The sequence below is a fragment of the Artemia sp. Qi Xiang Cuo genome, chromosome 21 (genome assembly GCF_049724085.1).
Source record: "Artemia sp. Qi Xiang Cuo chromosome 21, ASM4972408v1, whole genome shotgun sequence".
Taxonomy (NCBI): Eukaryota; Metazoa; Arthropoda; class Branchiopoda; order Anostraca; family Artemiidae; genus Artemia; species Artemia sp. Qi Xiang Cuo.
The window spans coordinates 35,675,891-35,695,561 of NC_142814.1; the positions used below are offsets into that span (position 1 = coordinate 35,675,891).

At 34.7% G+C, this 19,671-nt stretch overlaps 1 protein-coding gene across 1 annotated transcript in view; it reads left to right on the forward strand.

The window, feature by feature from the left end:
• The window catches only part of REPTOR-BP (REPTOR-binding partner), a 35,599-nt gene extending 15,928 nt beyond the window's left edge, over positions 1-19,671 (forward strand). The window contains exons 2-4 of the mRNA XM_089106710.1: positions 10,721-10,832; positions 12,341-12,462; positions 17,709-19,671. Of these exons, the coding sequence (XP_088962836.1) occupies positions 10,721-10,832; positions 12,341-12,462; positions 17,709-17,786 (312 nt within the window). The 3' untranslated portion in view covers positions 17,787-19,671. The remainder of the gene's footprint in view (positions 1-10,720; positions 10,833-12,340; positions 12,463-17,708) is intronic.

Consider the following 19,671-nt stretch of genomic DNA (forward strand, 5'->3'; position numbering starts at 1 on the left):
CCTCAGGCTTGTGTAAGTACATGTCTATCCAGTGGTACACGATGCCTTACTACTAATATTCTTTTAATATGTTTCTCTGACGCTCAATCCTAATGAAATATACCAAAGTAAGATAAAATAAAATACATTTGAAACAAATTTGGGCTATATATTTGCACATTAGACGGGTGGGGGTAAAGTATAGAGGGTCTGCATACCTAATGTATTAGGTACAATTATTTTTCAATTCTGTAGAAGAATTGTTTTCTAACTTCACACTGTCCAAATAATTTACTCCTCCCCCCCACCCACTTCCCCTAATGTGCAAATATATAGCCCAAATTATATATTTTTCATCTTTTCTGTCACTTCGCTTTGTCTCGTCTCATGCTAAGCTGAAAGAAACGAAAAAAAACAAAACAATTCTATGATGCGTCGATGAATGAACAACTTGAGTAATAGGGGGTTTATCATACAAGTACCTTTTTTTCAAAACCTTTTTTTGGTTTTCCACTTTCGAAGGTGACTGGGAAGGGGAGTATTCAAGAGAGAATTTTAAAGACCAATTTAAGGGTTTTCCATCATTGAGATTTTGAGCGGTAAACCTTTTATGGTTTCAAGCCTTTACACTCCAGAAATTACATTAACATCGGATTTTGGTGCCATAAGACATTTTGTGATGCTGTTGTCATGATGAAACTATAAGAAGCGTGTAAATGTAATATTAGCTTTCAAATGACCTTGGAAAGCTCTCTGTGATATTCTAGTGTTCTATGAGTACTGGAGAAACAAAACAGAAAAGGGATACTAATTAGTAAATAATTTCTTAGACCACACTGCTTTTCCATTTACGAAAAATTAAGCAAGAAAAAACGGGTCTTAATTTTAATAAAGCGGTGAAAAAAATAAACACTTTAATTACAAAATATCCCGAAAATTTCGGCCCCACATCCGGGAGCTTTTCTCAACGCCAGTGCTGGAAGTTTGTTTTATATGTGAGTTTGTTTCTTACTTATTTATTTTGTATTTTCTTCTTCTTCGTGTGTTTAAAAAATTTTTTTTATTGTTTTGTTTCTTTTTTTTTCGTTTTTTTTTTCTGTTGAGAAAGGTTCCCGGACGTGGGGCCAAAATATTCGGAATATTTTTTAATTAAATTGTTTATAAGTAAAGAACGATGTTGGCACAATGTATTATTTTTTTCCATACCAGGGCACTTCGAATCAAAGGAGTTGTCTTGGAAACTTTGAAAAGGGATCAGTCGATTGGAAATAGGAGTGGCTAGTGCCCTTTTTAATAGTCGAAAGTGATTGGAGGGCAACTAGCCCCCCCACGCCCATCATTCCCCCAAATACATCCAATCAACATTTTGAGATAGCCATTTTGTTCAGAGTAGTTGATTTCCTGATAGAAAATGTGTTCTTGAGAAGGACACTTCCCCACAACCCTCAGGGTTAGGGTTTTAGGTTATGCCCTGGGGGCATGTAAGAACGATGTTGGCACAATGTATTATTTACTATTTTTTTCCTCTCGAGCAGGGCACTTCGTATTGAAGAAGTTGTCGTAGAAACTTCGAAAATTGCTCGTTCAGTTGGAAATTGTAGTGGCTTGTGCCCTTTTTAATAGTCGAAAGTGATTGGGAGGCAACTAACACTCCTTCCACGCCCACCATGTCCCGAAACACATCCAATCAAAATTTTGAGATAGCCATTTTGTTCAGCCTTGTTGATTTCCAGATAGAAATTATGTTTTTGAGGAGGACACCCCCCCCACAGCCTTCAGGGCAAGGGTTGGAAGTTATGCCCTGGGGGTAAATAAGGTTTTTTATAGAAGGTGTTGTCGTAGAAACTTCAAAAAAGGCTCATTTGATTGGAAATTCATAGGGTTAGTGCCCTTTTATTAGTCGAAAGTGATTGGAGGGCAACAAACCACCCTTTCACGCCCACCTTTTCCCCAAACACATCCAATCAAAATTTTGAGATAGCCTTTTTTATTCAACGTAGTTTTAAGTTCTAGAAATTAAGTCTTTGAGGATGACAACCCCCCACAGCCCTCAGGACAAGGGTTTTAAGTTATGCCCTGGGGGCATATACGGTTTTTATAGGACGCGGTGTCGTAGAAACTTCAAAAAGGCTCATTCGATTGGAAATTGAAATGGCTAGTGCCATCTTTAATAGTTGAAAATGATTGGAGAGCGACTAACGCCCTTCTCACGTCCACCATTTCACCAAACACATCCAATCAAAATTTTTAGATAACCATTTTGTTTAACGTAGTTGAAAGTTCTGGAAATTAGGTCTTAGAGGATGACAACTATTCTCACAGCCCTTAGGGTAAGAGTTTTTAATTCATGCCCTCGGGGCATATAAGGTGCATATAAAAAGCGTTGTCGTTTCAAAAAGGGCTCATTCGATTGGAAATCGAAAGGCCTAGTGCCCTTTTTAATGGTCTAAAGTGATTGGAAGGCTTGAAATTTTTATAGTAATGATCGACGTGGGTATAATGTATTATTTTTTTGTTGTTGTTGTTGTTTAGACCAGGGCACCTCGTATCGAAGGAGTTGTCGTGGGAACTTCTAAAAGGGCTCATTCGATTGAAAATAGAAAGGGCTGATGCCCTTTTTTATAGCCGAAAGTGATTGGAGGGCAACTAATCACCCTCCCACGCCCACCCTCCCATCTGCCCATTATGTTTAAAAACTAGATATTGCCTGAAGATTAAATCAAAATTTCCATTTCATTCCATTTTCCATTTCAGGTCAACTGGATGAGGTATGAAACTAAAATAAACAATACTATTTGTGTCCAGATTTTTAAAAGGGTGTATGCTGTTAAAAATTGCTGAAAATTTTTCTCCAGCATACAAATAGCAGGCCAAACTATAAAGTGTTAAAAAAAGAAAATATTTGAAGTATTATTTTCTTTTTCCCTGAAAAGACTATGTCAATATAAAACGAACAGAAATTAATTAGAAAAAATTTTTCCACAAAATCTTTTTCCACAAAAAGTTTTTCAAAGAAAAGTAAAGAACTCCATTAAACAAAAAATGAGCAAAATTAAAATCAAATAATCTACCAAGCGTGAAACTACCACAAATCAGCATCGATAAATTAATGAAACCCAAAACGAACAGAAATTACAATAAATAACCGAGTCAAACCCAAAACGAGCAGAAATTAACATAAGTTAAAGTAAATAAAGTAAGAAAGAAAATAAAGTAAGAAAAAACGGGGTTTTAATTTTAATTAATTAAAATAACTTTTTCCACAAAGTAAGTTTTTCAAAGAAAAGTAAAGAACTCCGTTAAACAAAAAATGAGCAAAAATAAATTACAATAAATAACCGATTCAAACTCAAAACGAGGAGAAATTAACATAAGTTGGGCTAAAACCCCTATGCCTTCCTAAGGCCAGAACAAAATTTGCGCTTTACTGAAAAAATAAAAATCAATCAATCAATCAATCAATCAATCAATCAATTTTATTCAATAAATAAACTCAACAAAATACACTTCAATATAAACTCCCCCGTAAGGCTCTAGGGCAGGAAAAATAAACAGGGGAATAAATGTGCATTGTCAGTTTAATATACATACACTGATATTTCGTAATTAGAATGTTAATATTATTTGATTTATTAAAGTTATAAAAGTAAAAAAAAAATATATTTTTTTCAGTAAAGTGCAAATTTGTTCTGGCCTTGGGAAGGCATAGGGGGTTTTAGCCCAACTTATGTTAATTTCTCCTCGTTTTGAGTTTGAATCGGTTATTTATTGTAATTTATTTTTGCTCATTTTTTGTTTAACGGAGTTCTTTACTTTTCTTTGAAAAACTTACTTTGTGGAAAAAGTTATTTTAATTAATTAAAATTAAAACCCCGTTTTTTCTTACTTTATTTTTCAGATAGGCCTACTAATCCGCGTTTCCAGCTCTTTTAAAAATTCCCATAAATTTGTTTTCGCCATAAATTTTTATTAATTGGACGAGGGTTCAGATGCTACATCCCTATAGACTTACCTCATTACAAAATAACAAATTCAAAACAATGCAACTGCCAAACTATATTCATCTTTTAAAGATATTTCTTTATCTATTTTAACCAAAAATAGAGTAAGCCTCAATAAATAAAATGCCATGCTAAAACCATAGATGCTACATCCCTATAGACTTGCCTCGTTACAAAATAACAGAAAATATGGAGGGAGTCTGAACGAGGGTTCAAATAAAACAGGGGTTGAGTTGTATGAGGGTTCAGCTGAATGGGTTGAGTTGCAAGAGGGTTCAGTTAAAAAATTCAATCAAAACTGTCCGTATAAACTGGGATTAAACACAACCTTGCTAACTCTTGATTCCATACCGTAGAAACTATTGATCCTGTTTTCTTACCTTAACTGCAGCAGTATTACTGTCGTACATGGTAGCACTAATTGGTATATCGTATATCGAAATTGTATTTTTAAATATGTTTTTTTTTGCAAGGATTGCTATGCGAATTTCGATTCATTTGTTAAGAAATAGCATACTGCCAAGCAGGCAGGTATCGAAGAGTGTTTGGTCCAAACCCTACTCCCGGAGTATCTGGATTTTAGGGTCCTTTTACAATGAATATCCTTTCTTTTGTCTTGACGTGTGTGCCCCCCCTCCTCTTTTACTACAACCCCAGCCCTCCCAAATGAAATACCGCACATTTCCTTTGTTTCATTTATGTATTTATATACAACTTTTAAATTAACAACAGTGTAAAATACTAAAAATTTCTGGATTTTACGAGGTTTTCATATAATTCGCCCTTCTTTACTGTCTAGACGATGTTGCCCCAACCTCTCACTCCCCTCCGCCTTCTCCCCGAAATGAATTGTTGTGTACGTGCCTGGTGTCTCTTATTGAATTATATAAAGCTTTTAAATTAGCAACAGAGTAAAATACTAAAATACGGTAATGTAGTATTGTCTCTGGAGGCGATTTTCCGAATTGCGTAGTTTCTCTGAAAGTACGCAATATTCATCTGTCTGTCAGAGGGACTCGAAAATTTAGGAATTGAGATTGCTCTTTTTCCTTAATATAATTTGGATAGAGCTTTGAGTAAGTTTTCGATATTGATTTTGATTTTTTGTTTGGATTTTTTTCATTGTCTCAACTAGATCTTGAGCCCCTGCAATAATATTTTCGGGAAGGAGGAGAGGGGAATTTTGGAAAAATGGTTTATTTTCTAGAAAGTGTTATATTTTCCAAATATTAAAGTATTATTGCATAAACAGAAAAGAGAGGGAGAGGAGACCTCCCTCTCCCTTTTCAGGGAGAGGGAGGTATACATTCTTTAGCTTAAAAAATAGCCGTATTGATTTGAAAATAATAGGACTTACGGTAACAATTTCCAAATCCCGATATTTACGGGGGTACGGTTCTGAAATTTCCCTGGGTACTTACTTGATTGGGTGGGAGGATGGAAGTTCTTCCGACCAGTTAAAAAATTCGTCCCTCTCTCTTCGCAGAGGCATGGTTATCCCGGACTTTTGGTACTCAGTCACGCGCGTGCTTAGGAATTTCTTTGCAGGGGTTGAAGTGGTGCAAATTAAAGCATAGCATCTATTAAATATGTAACCTAACCTAACCTAGGTACCTCCCCCCTAAACCCCCAAAAAACACAGTTTAATATCGTATAGGCTACGCAATGAAAACCACGCTATCATTGCCTACTCTAAAGCGGTTAAAATGTCAAAAACGGGTTTTATCATTGCTTACTCTACAGCGGTTAATCCTAGAGGCCCATATAATGGAAAGTACCGTAGGATCAATGGGAGATCCTAACGAAACCTAGGATCTCCCCTTGGTATTTTACCCCTTTAACCTTTTAGTTAGTTCAACTTTTGACCTCCGGGGGAGGGGAACATGTCCCAGAAACCACACCCTGGATCCGTCCCTGTACTCGGTGGCAATCAATAAGCTTTTAACCCCTCCAAAAGCTTGTAATTTTTAAGACTTCTGAGTTTCTTCTGAATTGCCTCATTTTATCTGTTGAATTTCTACGCATCATGCTTAAAATGGTAATTAGCGCTTTAGTTGATCATTTTTAGACCCGCAGGGGCTAATGACCCTACTTGCAGTGTGCAGAGCTAGTGCCACCATAATTTACCACTCAGCTACCCAGGGGTTAATGCTTCTGCCCGCAGAGCGTAAGCGCGGTAGGTGCCATTATCTAGCACCTAATCCTCCAGACATTTTAAACTACTCTTGCTTAGGATAAGTATAAGGTACTCATCCTTGCCAAGTATAAGGTCCTCTGACTGAGGTTCGACGTATCGTCCCCCCTGGAAAATTCTCTTCATATGTAAAACTGAGGAGCCGAAAAGAAAAATTAAGACAAATAAAAAGAATAGAGAAAAGAAGATAGTCTGGTTCTATGTGTTGCTAGTATAATTTACAAAAGTTCATGTCATTACTATTGCGATTTTTCTATTGCATTACTGCAAAAAAAATTGTATTACACGCAAGGGATTTTAAAGTACCATTGCTTAGTATCAGTACAGGGCTCTCTGACTAGGACCTGGCGTACCCACCCCGAAAATTTTGCCCACACGGATTCATGTCATTATTGTTGCAATTTTTCTACTGCATTACTGCAAAAAAAAAAAAAAAATTACCTTCTCGTAAGAAATTATAATTACGTTATTTTCGCTTCTTGGACCTTAACATTTTATGAGAACTCATACCCTTGTAGAAAAAATAGATAAATAAAAGGACGCATCAATGCTACCCATGGAAACAAGGATGATTTTTCTTGACGTTCAAGGTGGGGGGGGGGGAGTGCAATTTCCTGTATAAAATTTTCAACAGTGGCAATTCCAACGGTGTAATTTCATTTCGATCTGGCGCCATTTTGTGGGATTTTAGGCTCTTCTTCAGAATTCCTATAAATTTATTCTCTAAATAATATTTAGGCTACTATTAAGATCAATGAAAATAATAGAAAATAATAAAAAATTGTAATAATTACCATTTCTGAATCAGCTAAAGCATTATTTTACAAGGAATTAAAAAAAAAGTATTTTAAAATTTCTTGTTATTATGGTCCTTGGTTCGCTTTTTACTACGGTGCAGCTCTCCCCATAACCACGATAGTATGCGATAAGAACTCAGACTAGGGTTTTTCGTAATTCCATCGAGAATCATTGTGCTAATATATTATATATATATATATATATATATATATATATATATATGTATATGATATATATATATATATATATATATATATATATATATATATATATATATATATATATATATATATATATATATATATATAATCGAATGTATGTCTGTTTGGCGTTTATGCATTATCACACTATACCTCGGATTACCAAGAAATTTGAAGAAGGTGTTGGGTACGCTCTCGCGACGGGTTTAGGTATAAACTTTTCCTCTCCTCCCCCAATCCCCTCTTATTACTTTTCGTGCTGCCTGAAATTAGATATCTCTGAACACAAATGTTTGACAGTCCCTTTCGGTCCCATTATTTACATTTTCTGGATATTCAATGAACGGGTTATTTAATTATGAATTCTTTCATCTAACACCTTTCCGAAATTATAATTTTGTTTTTTTTCAATAAATTCTCTGAATCTGGTATTCAGTTTCGTTAACTTGGTATTCAGCCATTTTTTTCAATTTTAAAAATACTATCATTATTTTACATATGTGGAAAATCTTTCTTGGGGGGGGGGGGGAATTGTCTTGGAGATTTTGATTTTGATACCCCTCCTAAATTGTCAGGGAAATACTAAAGCGAATTTAATTTGTATATGTTTCCCGACTCTTTTACCTATGTAATCAAAATAAATAAGTGATTTATGTAAATGTAGGGTAAAGGACAAGTTTATTCAGTCTGCGATTAACTCCATTGTGGGAAGCATGATGTTTGAAAAAATAATCGATATTTGTGTTTATCAATTCAGTGCAGTATCGTATTTTTCTATTAATGGACTCGATTTCCCAGTGAAGGAGAATTGTTTGGGGGATTTTTTGCGGGGGGTGGGGGGTTCCTTGAATTGCATTTCTTTTGAGGTCTCAGCAACGCGCGACGGGTAATGGGATAAGCTAGTGTTAAATAAAGAAACTTTTTTTTAACTGATAGTAAGGAGCAACACTAAAATTAAAAATGAACAGAAATTATTCGTACATGAGGGGGACTGTTCCCTTCTCAATCTTTTGCTGTTTACCATGAGCGCCCATAAGCTGAATTCCGGGGGGGGGGCGTACCGGGTCTAATGGGCACTATTCATACTACATATTAGAAATCTCAAAACCAAAATTAAAAGATGAGGCACCCTCATTCGGCCAGGAGGGGCTGGTGCCCCCTCCTGCCCCCCTTATGGGCGCCCATGCTGTTTACGCTAAAATTTCCTATTGTTTAAAAAAGCTTCTTCTTTGAATTCAAATGCCTTTGTGTTGAGCAGTCGTTCTTAAAGAATTCGGACTAAATTCAAACTTTAGATTAAAGAGCGAGGGGTTGAGGAGGGGGCAACGCCCTCGTATACGGAATAAATTCTATTTGTTTTAAGGTTTAGTGTTGGTCCTTACTTTCTTTTGAAAAACTTTTTTTATTAAAGTTCTGATCATGTTTCAAATCATACCCAGGCTTAATCAAGGTATGATGTGGGGTACTGGTCCCATAAACCCCGTTTTCTTGCTGTTAAATTGTATATATCAGTAACTGTAAATTGATTGGAAGTGTCCCGCTTGTTCAGTTTTTCTGCTCAAGAATTAAGAAGTTGGATTATAAATAAAATTTTGGACTAAATATGAATATTTAGTCAAATGTTCGATGAACAGTAGTCTTGTTGAATAAGTTGTCAATAATTTTTTTCTAAAGAATTTTGGATCGACGGAGAGGGGTATTATTGTTCATATGGATGGCGTAACTTTTGATCTTCTACGCGGCTGAAGCCATCATGACCTCTTCAATAGGGTTCTCTGATGTTTAAAGAAACAGTATACATATGTTTAAACTGATATTATGTATTATAGTTGTCAGTGCCAGTTAAGTCCAAGGGAAGTAATTGCTTGTACGTTTTTACTGTGAAAAAACACCCTGAGCCTTGGCTATTCTACTTTTAACATCTTCACTGCTCCCACCATCTTTACTAATAATACTACCAAGGTAAGTGAAGCTGCCCACCTGATCAATCTTACGTACTAGTAATTACGTACGTAATTAGTCGCAGCCTGTTATCTCTGTGTGCTTCCATCATAGAGCAATCCTTCTGTAGTTGCCACTAATTTTATATTTTCAACTTATTTACTTTAACGTTTATTTTACCATGCTATGATAAGTCAGCCCCCTAAAATATGTAAATAAAAATAAATAGTGTATTATATTCTACACCATAGATAACTGCCAAGAATATTCAAAAATTCCTTCTTTTCTTCATTATTTTTATTGGTCTTGCTTTCTTTTTGGCTGCTCAATTACGTATGTGGGGAAATTTTCCAGAGGGAGATTGTACAAGAGGGGGGATTCTCCAGGTGGAATTTTCTGTGGAGGGATTGTGCGGAGGAAATTTCCAGGGAAAATACGCCTAGTGCCCTCTGACTGATCTTCGTTTTATGTTTCCAATTTTCGTTTCTGGATATACTAAACTTAGCTGGGCTACTATTTTTCAAGGAGTATTCTATTAGTTAACAAACCACTCTAGATAACCTCGAATAAAGCCAGTCAGGTGGGTTGTAGCACCTCCAGAGATGAAGTGCTACCTTTAAAGGCAGGGTCTGATTCGGTGTCAATGACTATCTCCAGTCAAGAATAAGGTAATAAAACTGCCTAATGCCCTCCCCCCTTCTAACCAATTGACGTGCCTGTCTCTCACATCTGGGCTTACTGATGTTTTACTAAGCAGTCTTCTCTCCCTATTCCACTAAATTCCTAAGCAAAAAGCGGAAGATCATATGAAACCTAGTGAATAATGAAACCTAAAATGTGACCGACTTTGTTTTTGACCTATTGGCTCTTTTATCTAGTGCTGTAGTTCAGGTACGTGCATAGTAATTGATTTTGGGATTGGTAAATTTGTCAAATTAACGGAAACAGGTAAATCAAATGTCACACGATATTGTCCATTCTTGTTCAGTTTTGACGATTACATTCATCAGACATTAACATATAATTACTATTCCGCTTCCATGTTCAACTTTTGCGTTGCTTGGCTTCAAAAAATTTTGCTTCGTGTCCAATTCACTCAATGTTTAGGGCCAAATGTGATCTTAAATATTCCAATGTAGCATCTATTAAAAATGAATGTCAAACATTCCTTGCAGCAAAATTGGAAATAGCTCGCAACTTGAAATAAGGTAGGGGATGATATCCACAGGACACAACACCTGTTCCCCTTCATCCATGTGTTCCTTCGCCTAGGCCATGGAGCCTTACGGGAGACGACGAAACAATTAATTTGTCTTGTAATTTTTTTGCTGGACTAAATAAATTGGTGTTGACTGATCGACCACCTACTTAAGGAAGCACGGCTTTACAGTTTAATTTCGAACAATGTATTATTTACCGATTTTAGCTCTTATATTCTTCTTTTTTTTTTTTTTTTTTTTTTTTTTTTTTTTTACAAAATTGTTGTTGTTTCCCTGGTTTTATTTTTGTGCACTTTGTTTTATAGCTTAACAAAATTGATACCCAATCTAGTTGCACAAATATTTTTCTCTACACATTCCTTTTATTGATTTTCACTTTCTTTATAGGATGCTAAATATCAAAACCTAGATAGTAAAGAAGGACCGTCTGAAGAGGACGCAAGACCTGGGCGGCGACCTGGAAAAAGACAGGAAAGGAGCGATATGAAAGCGAAACTAGGTCGGTCTTTATGATAGAAACCAGTTTTTTTAAACTTTTATCTACAATTTAAGCATTAATAAGGCGAAAACTAAGAACAACTAAGAGAAGGAATGTCAGAGACTCAGACCGCCATGCATGACTGGCCCGAGAGTATTTAGTTATGGCCAGCGATCTAAATTAGCGATATTTGAGCTTTTTTCATAAAACAAACTTAAAGTCAATGTATTTGCGTGTATTTATATTTGTACTAATTCAATTGTAAAAATACTAAAATGTTTTTCTGAAATACTGTTATTTTATATAACTTATTAGTCAATCGTTTTGGGTATGTTAATAGGAAATACAAAACATGCATCCTGGTTCGCACTCTTCAAAAATTCGTTGTCACATACCTGCCGTTTGCTTGCTCCCCCTCCCCCCTCGAACGAGAGCCTCTGGTTTAGACTCCTAGGTGAATATCTTTAGTATAATTCCAAATAAGTGCAACCGTTTTGACACCATACATCAATGATATATTGAAACTCTTAAAGATATCAAGTTGACCTTTAAAATCATGCACTTTTTTTGCGAAGAGGGTTCACTGAACACTTTCGTGTGTACTAAAGGCACACCATAGACACAGAGGTAATAGCTTTAGAGACGGGGAGATGCAGAGCCATGTCAACCTTGTGACGCCAGTAATTTGTTGCGCTATATATGTCGTGAATGTTTTATATCATAGGTGCACGCTCTTCCGTTCCTAGAGGGCGGCGGGGAGCAGAGTATTTCTCCCTAGGAAAGAGGTATTAAAACTATAAATAAGTGTATTCCAGGTCATTATGTTTGAATTTCTCTCTTATACGCCCCCTCCTTTGTGCTGGTGTGCTTTAAGTTGAGCTCTAAGCTTTTCTTTATATTAAATAAGCATTTAGTTAAATCCTTGCCTGACAATACGTTCTATTGACCCTTCGGAAGATAGAATTCAACTCCTAGGCGAGGATATGCAGACATTTAGAGACAAATTCAAAGAAATCACTACAAATTATCAGCATAAAAAACTAGTTTGAAAACACAGATAATAAGAAAAACCAATAAAACAGACTTCAGGCTGGGACGCTCATCGTATTCAATTCAAGACACCAGGTTAAAAACAGGACTTCAGGTAGGGATGTACATCAGGAAGGGGCATTTAGGACGTACATCAGAAAGGGGCAATACATCTCACTTTCTATGATTGGTAATGTCGATAACTCCCAGCCAATCATTGTCTGAGAACAATCGCGTGAATGGGTGTCTGAGCCGTTTCCAAGTTTACAAAGCCAAACAGCCTGAAAGGTCTGTATGTTTCCAATAATCACGGGAGTGTACATTTTTTCTTTTTCTTTGTTTTTATACCTGAAGGCAAGCAAGGTTTTCTCATTATTTAGAATGCTTTCAGTCAGCTCTAATTAAATTGTCATGGATTTTTTTTTATTTGTCATGTCTACCCACCTTATTCTGAACATATGTTTTTTTTTACCGTTTTCACTTTTTTTTTCTTTTTACAGAGAGGAGTCGTCAAAGTGCTAGAGAGTGTAGAGCCAGGAAGAAGCTGCGTTATCAATATCTTGAGGAGCTAATTTCTTCTCGTGAAAAGGCGATCTTCGAGCTTAGAAAAGAGCTGGAAAGAGTAAGTTTGGTTATTTTTATTAATTTGTTAATAATATTAGAATTATCCCCTACTCTGTCTTGGTCTGTTTCATGTACAATTATTTGGTTATTTTACGAAGCTTTGTATCGTTTTTTAACTGCTATTACAATTCTAAGGAGCTGTTCGGAGCCAATTTTTAAACTCTTTTTCATTGATTTCCTGCTATATTGGGTTTTTTCTTCATTTTTTTTTGTAGGTTTTCTTTTCCTCTTGAAGGAGAATATTGAAAAAGAAGAGAGGTGATAACGATAAAAAGTCACTCACTATATAAGACACAAAAGAATATGAATTGTGAAAGTTGAATGTAGTTTTGCTTTATCGTTGTTTGTGGTTGCAGTTGACGATATTTGTGTCACTTCTTAGAAGAAATTGATTTTTACCTTTTAAATTAATTTTGTTTTTACTTATATTTTAAATCTTAGAGCTTGAATTTTTTTTTTTTTTAATTTGCAACGAGAGGAAAAACACCCTTTGAATGTCCTCCTGACTCTACAAACGCTTTTATTTAATTTCGTTTGTGGGGCGGGGAGGGGGGGGGGACAAGTTTTGCGATCAATATTTTATATTCTTTAGGTGGTCTGATGAGGGTGACATTCCGCATGCGTACTGATTTGCCATGGTTGTTCACGAATCAGTTATAACCAAATGATATTAATTAATTATAATCGATTTTTTTTTAATTAACACTATTCACCTCTAAAAAGCATCCATAGCTCAGTGTCAGACTACTCGCGTGTCACGCGGGTGGATCGATTTGATTTTTGGTCATTGTATTTTTTATATAATTTTTCAAATAAAAAGAGTGAGTGTTCAATTCCTGCTTGGGCATTTTTTTTTTTAGTCCGTTCTGTGTGATTTTTTCTGATAATTCACTATTTTTGTAAATGTGATGCACTTATTTTTTAAACTTATCAAGCATTTGAATTCAAAAGGGAATAGAACTCATCCAGTTTCATGGTTTGCAACTACATTCTTAGTAGATCACTAAATCCATACCCCAACCCCTTGCCACTTAGGGGTTGGGAAAATGTAGGCATGTGGTTCTGGAAGCACTCAAAGTTGTATATTAATAGAAGGATTACTTATTGTTGTATTTACTTATTCAAATTATTTACTTATTTTCACTATCTAATAGACATGATAAAACTATTTGTAATGTATAGCCTATACAGAAATAATAGCACTAAAAACCTATTTGCATTTTTTTCCTGTGATATTTTTTAGTTGCCAGGTTGCATTCCAACTTTTTCTTGTTTATTGCTATTCTACGCCTGTATATCTAACGGTTTTTGGTGTTTAGCAGGTGTGGGGGGGGGGGGGTGTTTAGTGAAATAAGTTCGAGATACGGAATGTTTGCTCATGTTTTGAAAACCTTGAAAATCTTCTCTTGAAAAATCGTTACTACTAGAGCGCCAAGGAAATCGGTGCACGATAAAAAATCTTAGAAATTATTTCTTAATATGTAGTTCATTTTTAACATAGACGAGCGCATATTTTCTTGCCTGCTCTGCATGACATTAAACTTATTTAAAACGTTAAACCCAAACCAATGTCGGTTACAATGTGGGAATACTCAACTAGTTCCATTCTAAATTCCTGTTCTCCGTGACTAAAAATGTATTGTTTTGTAAAGTATGGATAATAAACCTTTTGTTGTAAACTTGACCTTTTGCAGGAATACTCAGCTAGTTCCATATAGATATGATTTATATTTCTGATAGTACAAGTGCATTAAAAAAATAAGCAGAATTTTTTAATTGTTTATTGATATTAATATTACAATGGATCTTTCAACATACAATGGATTTACAACATTTATTATTACAATAGATTTTTCAACTTAACCTCCTTCATTGTCAAATCACTTTTCCAGGTGATCCATCCTTTTAGACTATTTTTAACCAAATCTAGAGATCCCTTCATCCTTCTAAGAAGTCCACAAGTACAGCTCCTTCACAGTCACAGAAAACGGTTGCCATTACCTTGTTGACGAAAATTTCATCTATTTTTGGAATGCCCCTCGTATTATTGCATTTTGTGGTACTGGGAAGGTAAACTCGGACCCAAGAGTCGAAATTGAACGATGGGTTGAAGAACGTGCAGAGCTGTATTGATAGCTTATTAAAAATAAATAATAGAAACTCCTTGTTTCGACATCAGGTTATACGCCATAATTTCAGGAAACTTTTCGATAAATACGGAACTTATGCTTAGGTTTTGAAAACCATGAACATCTTCTTTAAAAAAAATAGTTCCAACTTAGAAGTTAATTCTTAGTGCGCAGTTCATTTTTAATATAGAAGAGCGCATGTTTTCTTGCGAGTTCGAAAAAATTCGGAACTATACTGGATGAACCAGGAAGATTTAACCTATAAATCTTTTGCAAACCTTTAGTAATGAAAGGCTTGAGAGCTAGATAGTCTCCGTGAGAGGGAAAGCTGGCATAACTGTTTTAGAGTCGCATAAAAATGATTGTTTTCACTTCTTGATGATAGTCTATCATCCTAGCGCAGATAGACAGACAATAAGGGTAATTTAGATAGTCTTAATCAGTTCTGTGAGCCATTTGAAGGCAATTGGAGACCAAAAATGATTCAAAGATTTATGACCAACCATGTCCACAGGATTGGCAAGCGAGTGGACGACTGATATTTCTAATTAACAGTCCATCTAAAGAGCGAAGTTGAAACTTAAAACGAACAAAAATTATTGCTTCACAGTCCATCTAACATAATTTAATAAAACTAGTACAAATAAACCATCTGATGATGTTTTCCTATGTTTGTAGGATTATAGAAAACTAGCGCATTTGTTATAGCTAGTCTCACCAGTTATAATACCCATGGCGAGTAATATTACAATTTTAAATTGTAAAAAAACACGCTTTAGTATTGCTCGAAATGAAGAACAAATAAACCATAATATGAACTCTGGAAATCCGGGTATTCTGTCCATACAACGGAGCATTTCAAGTTATGATACAAATTCTAATGGAAGTCTGTAGTGCTAATACTATCAAGATGGCTTCACTTCCAACTTGTCTGCTAAATAATCATAAAATATGCCTGAAATGCTTTATTTTTATACTATAGAAAGTGTTCTTAAATGGTTTACTTTTACTGTATAAAATCTCCTATATTGTTTTGTGTTTCCAATAAAGCGCTAGTTTTCTGTAATCCTAAAAACATAGGGAAATATTATCCGTTGGTTTATTTGTACTAGTTTATTGATATATGTTAGATAGATCGTGAAGTAATAATTTTTGTTCGTCTTAAGTTCCAACTTCGCTCTTCACTTCCCTCAGAAAAACTTTTTTTTTAAATTTAGAATATAGGGCGAAAAAATCGGACATCCGTTTCATGGGTGAATTCTTCTCATTTCGTGGACTGGATGTTTGTGGGAAGATGTTGAAAGAACTTTAGACCTAATACCTACTGGAATATCTCACCATGAGGAGTTAAGCATGGGGTATGGATTTCTGCTGGATATCGATCATTTCGGTGAAAAAGTGGGGCACCTTTATGTAACGAACTGAAAATTTAATGTGTTGGTGAAACATACAATGAAATCTAATTTAGTAAACTCGAAGAATTCACATATATTAAAATACATGGGTTTCACTTCATTTACGCTCATAACATAGAAGGTGATCCATATTCGAAAGTGATTCCAATATATTAGTTCATTTGATTTGTCCGACTCATTTAAGAAATTGTGGCTCATTAGTTTTGACGGGTTTAAATCTAATTGACTCCTTAAATTTTTTTAGTACATTCATTTGAATTCTTTAAATATTATTAATAATTTCATTAGTCTAATTCGTTTGCATAGAAATTCCAATGCATTAGTTTTTGAAAGTTAAGACTTTCTGCATTACCTAGCAAGAGTCTTATAAATCTAAAACGGCCAGTACAAGCAATGATTTTGCTGCTCAGGTTGGGAAAGGGGTTTCAGCTACAGACAGGATTACGATGGAAAGGTCTTTTTTGACCCCTCCATTCTGGAAATCAGCCAAACTTGTATCACTGAAAAACAAAGATCTATTGTTATCTTGTACCGACTGAAGGGACTGCTCATCTCTAAATGATGAGGACGAGGAGGGTTTTGACCATTGGGGGGGGGCATAGAGTGGTGGAAGCCCGAAAAAGTTTATGTTTATTAATCTCTAATTTTTAAAGGGGTTAAGAGGAGTGCTTTTCTTCATGCATCTCGCTGTAACTTGTTTTTCTGTCTCTTCTTTTTATCTTGAAAAGTTAAAACCTCCTTTAAAAATGATTCTTGTTATAATGGTTCAGGTTATGGACATTTCAATGTCCATAAGTTCTGTTATTGTAGCCTAGGAAAATCGAATCTCAATGTCTGGAATTATTCATGTGAAAGTATTTTTTTAATCCCCTTGAGACTTTTATTGTCGATTTTCAACTGTATTTTCAATTCTTACTTCAAAATTGGAAGTATTAGAGAGATTTCCATACTATTGTATTCGTTAATCAGATACGATTACTACTATTTAAAACTAGAAGTTCAAATGTGGTTTCTAAAACTCTACAAAGTCAAACTCTTGTTAGAGATTCAATGAATTTTAGAAAGAAGAATGCACAAGAAAAAGCTTAAGCCCTAGTCTACTATTGAGAACATTAAGCCCTATTGAGAACATTATATAAAATACTACTGAAACCAGACATGTGTGAAGTATTTTGTCTTCGAGGGGGTGGGAGGGGGGGATTTCGAAAAGCGCTAGGAAACAGGCGAACTATGTGAAAAACATGGAATTTTCCTGGGTAAATCTTAAGAATCGAAAGATTATTGGGGACATGGGCGAAAAGGTCCCCTCTCCCCCATGCACGCATGTTGAAAATATCTATAGATATTGAGGATGTAGTAACAAACGTAGTTATTTTTTCCAAGACCACATTGCCTTTTCTATGACGAAACAAATAAGAATTCCAAATAGGGATAGGTTCTTTAATTAGACAGCGAAACAAATACATACAAAAGCTCTAGATGACATATGACATTGGCAGTCATTATCATCAGTAGAAAAACTAACGTATTAAAATTAAAACGAACTATATGTATACTGAAACAAAATAATAACTTCCTGGTCAAAGCAAGTTTCCGGGCCATTGGAACTATCCCTATTTGGAATTCTTATTTGTTTCGTCACAAACGTAGTTCTGTGTGGCATTAGCAGTAAAAATTTTAAAATTGAAATTGTTTTGCAGTATCGACAGATGGTGCATGACCTGGACGATGGTCGTACGCCAGATGGACTTCAGCAACTAATCGATGAAGGAAACTAGTTGGCTCCTTAGCCTTGTAAAGACTAAATTTTAATATATTCTTGTTCTTTTAAAACTATCGTATTGTTTTCGCTTGCAAATGGAATTTACAAAAAAAATTTGTTGTTGATGAAAAGAGTTAATGCCGAGATTTGATGACAATTAATTTGATTTTTAAATTCTGTGCTGGTAATCTTTTTTAAATTTGTATAAAAGTTAATCTCTATAACATTTGTATAAGAGCTAATCTCTATAAAATGTATGTAAAGATTTGTATAAGAATCTAAGTAATCACTAATTTTCAGACATGTTGTCTTTCCATCTTTGAGCTTGTCAAATCAAGCGCAATTTACCATGGTAACACTTTTTGAGAAGACTAATAAAACATACCTTTAGTCAGGTGTTGAGACCCCCAAATCCAACAGGTCTTTTAGTTTTAAATTCAAGTGTCAAACAGTTGATTGGCTATTTTCCAAAAAGAATTATTAATGTCCCATATTGACAGAAACGTTTTGGTCAGGGAACCCATAGCAATTTTTTCTTTTTTATACAAATTTTGCCTTTTTCATACTAATACTTAATGAAATATATTGTCCCGACTCAAACAAATAAGCAAAGATAAAATAATCATGAACACTTTTTTAAAAACTTCTCCTCATAATGTCTGGTACAAACCAGCCATGTGTCAGTTATTATTGTTAGGTTTATTAATCAGTTGCATTAATCCATTGAGAATCATATGAGGCTGAACCAGATAAATTAAATTGATCATTAAGAATCATCATGGAGCATTTCTTCTTTTCAAAGTTGGAACTGATGTGTTTTTGAGACCGAACGCGTGGGAAACTAGTTATATACTCGCTTTCATATATGGCAGTGTCATAGCAAAATCATCCTTCAAATTAGAAAAATTCAAATGTAACCCCAGGACGGCAGAAAAATGACCTACCAAAACTTGCAGAGGGAATGTAAGCGTTAATACTTAGAAATAACTTGTTTCTGAAAAGTGACGGGGAGAGAATATCTCTCTTAATTCCTTTATATACGTCCAACATGAGGACACTGCCATCAGGCTCTTTGAAGTGAATACCCCGATGAAACTGGGACTAATAATTTGAATTAAAGAAGGCCTCAATATAATACAATCAAATTTTCATGGATATTGTGCGCCGCCTTAAAACTTGTCGTAAGGCTCTATTGCTTAGGATGGGTTTATTGCTTTGGATGTCAATGATTCCGAACCTAATCTTGATTTAGTCAATTCATCTTACCATTGTTTTATATGATCATTTGTTTTCCAAAAGAAAAAAATTGCGTCCAATAGAGGGAAAAAACTAATATCCTTGATATTTCATTCTCATTTTGTTAGATCTTCTGGTAGGAAAGATTATTTTGAAATATATAGTAGTTAGTTGCGACACCCTCAACATTGTCCAACGCATCCCACATTTGACCCTTTTGCCCCCCCCCCCTAATGAGTTTAATTGGTGTATCCATCCTTCGCACTTTAAATGAAGAAATTATTTTTTTTTATTCCTTTTATTTTTCATTAAAGAAAGATCACTTTTTTTTATTTTTTTTTTATTTTTTTTATTTATATTTCATTTATTTATATTTTTTATTTATAATTTCTTATAATTTTTATGATTATTTATAATATAATTATTTATGATATGAATTAAACTTATTTAAAAATTTTATTTATAAATTTTTATTTTTCGTTTTATCCCATCTGTTGTCGAATAATATTTTGTGTTTTGTCGCATCCCATCTCTTATCTCGGCATCAACTCTTCAAGTAGAAAAAATAAAGATAAGCTTTACAAGAATTACAAATGTTGCTTTCAGTGTTACCAGTGATTTTATTGTTTGGTTTCTGGATAAAAATATATTGTACCTTTATCGTT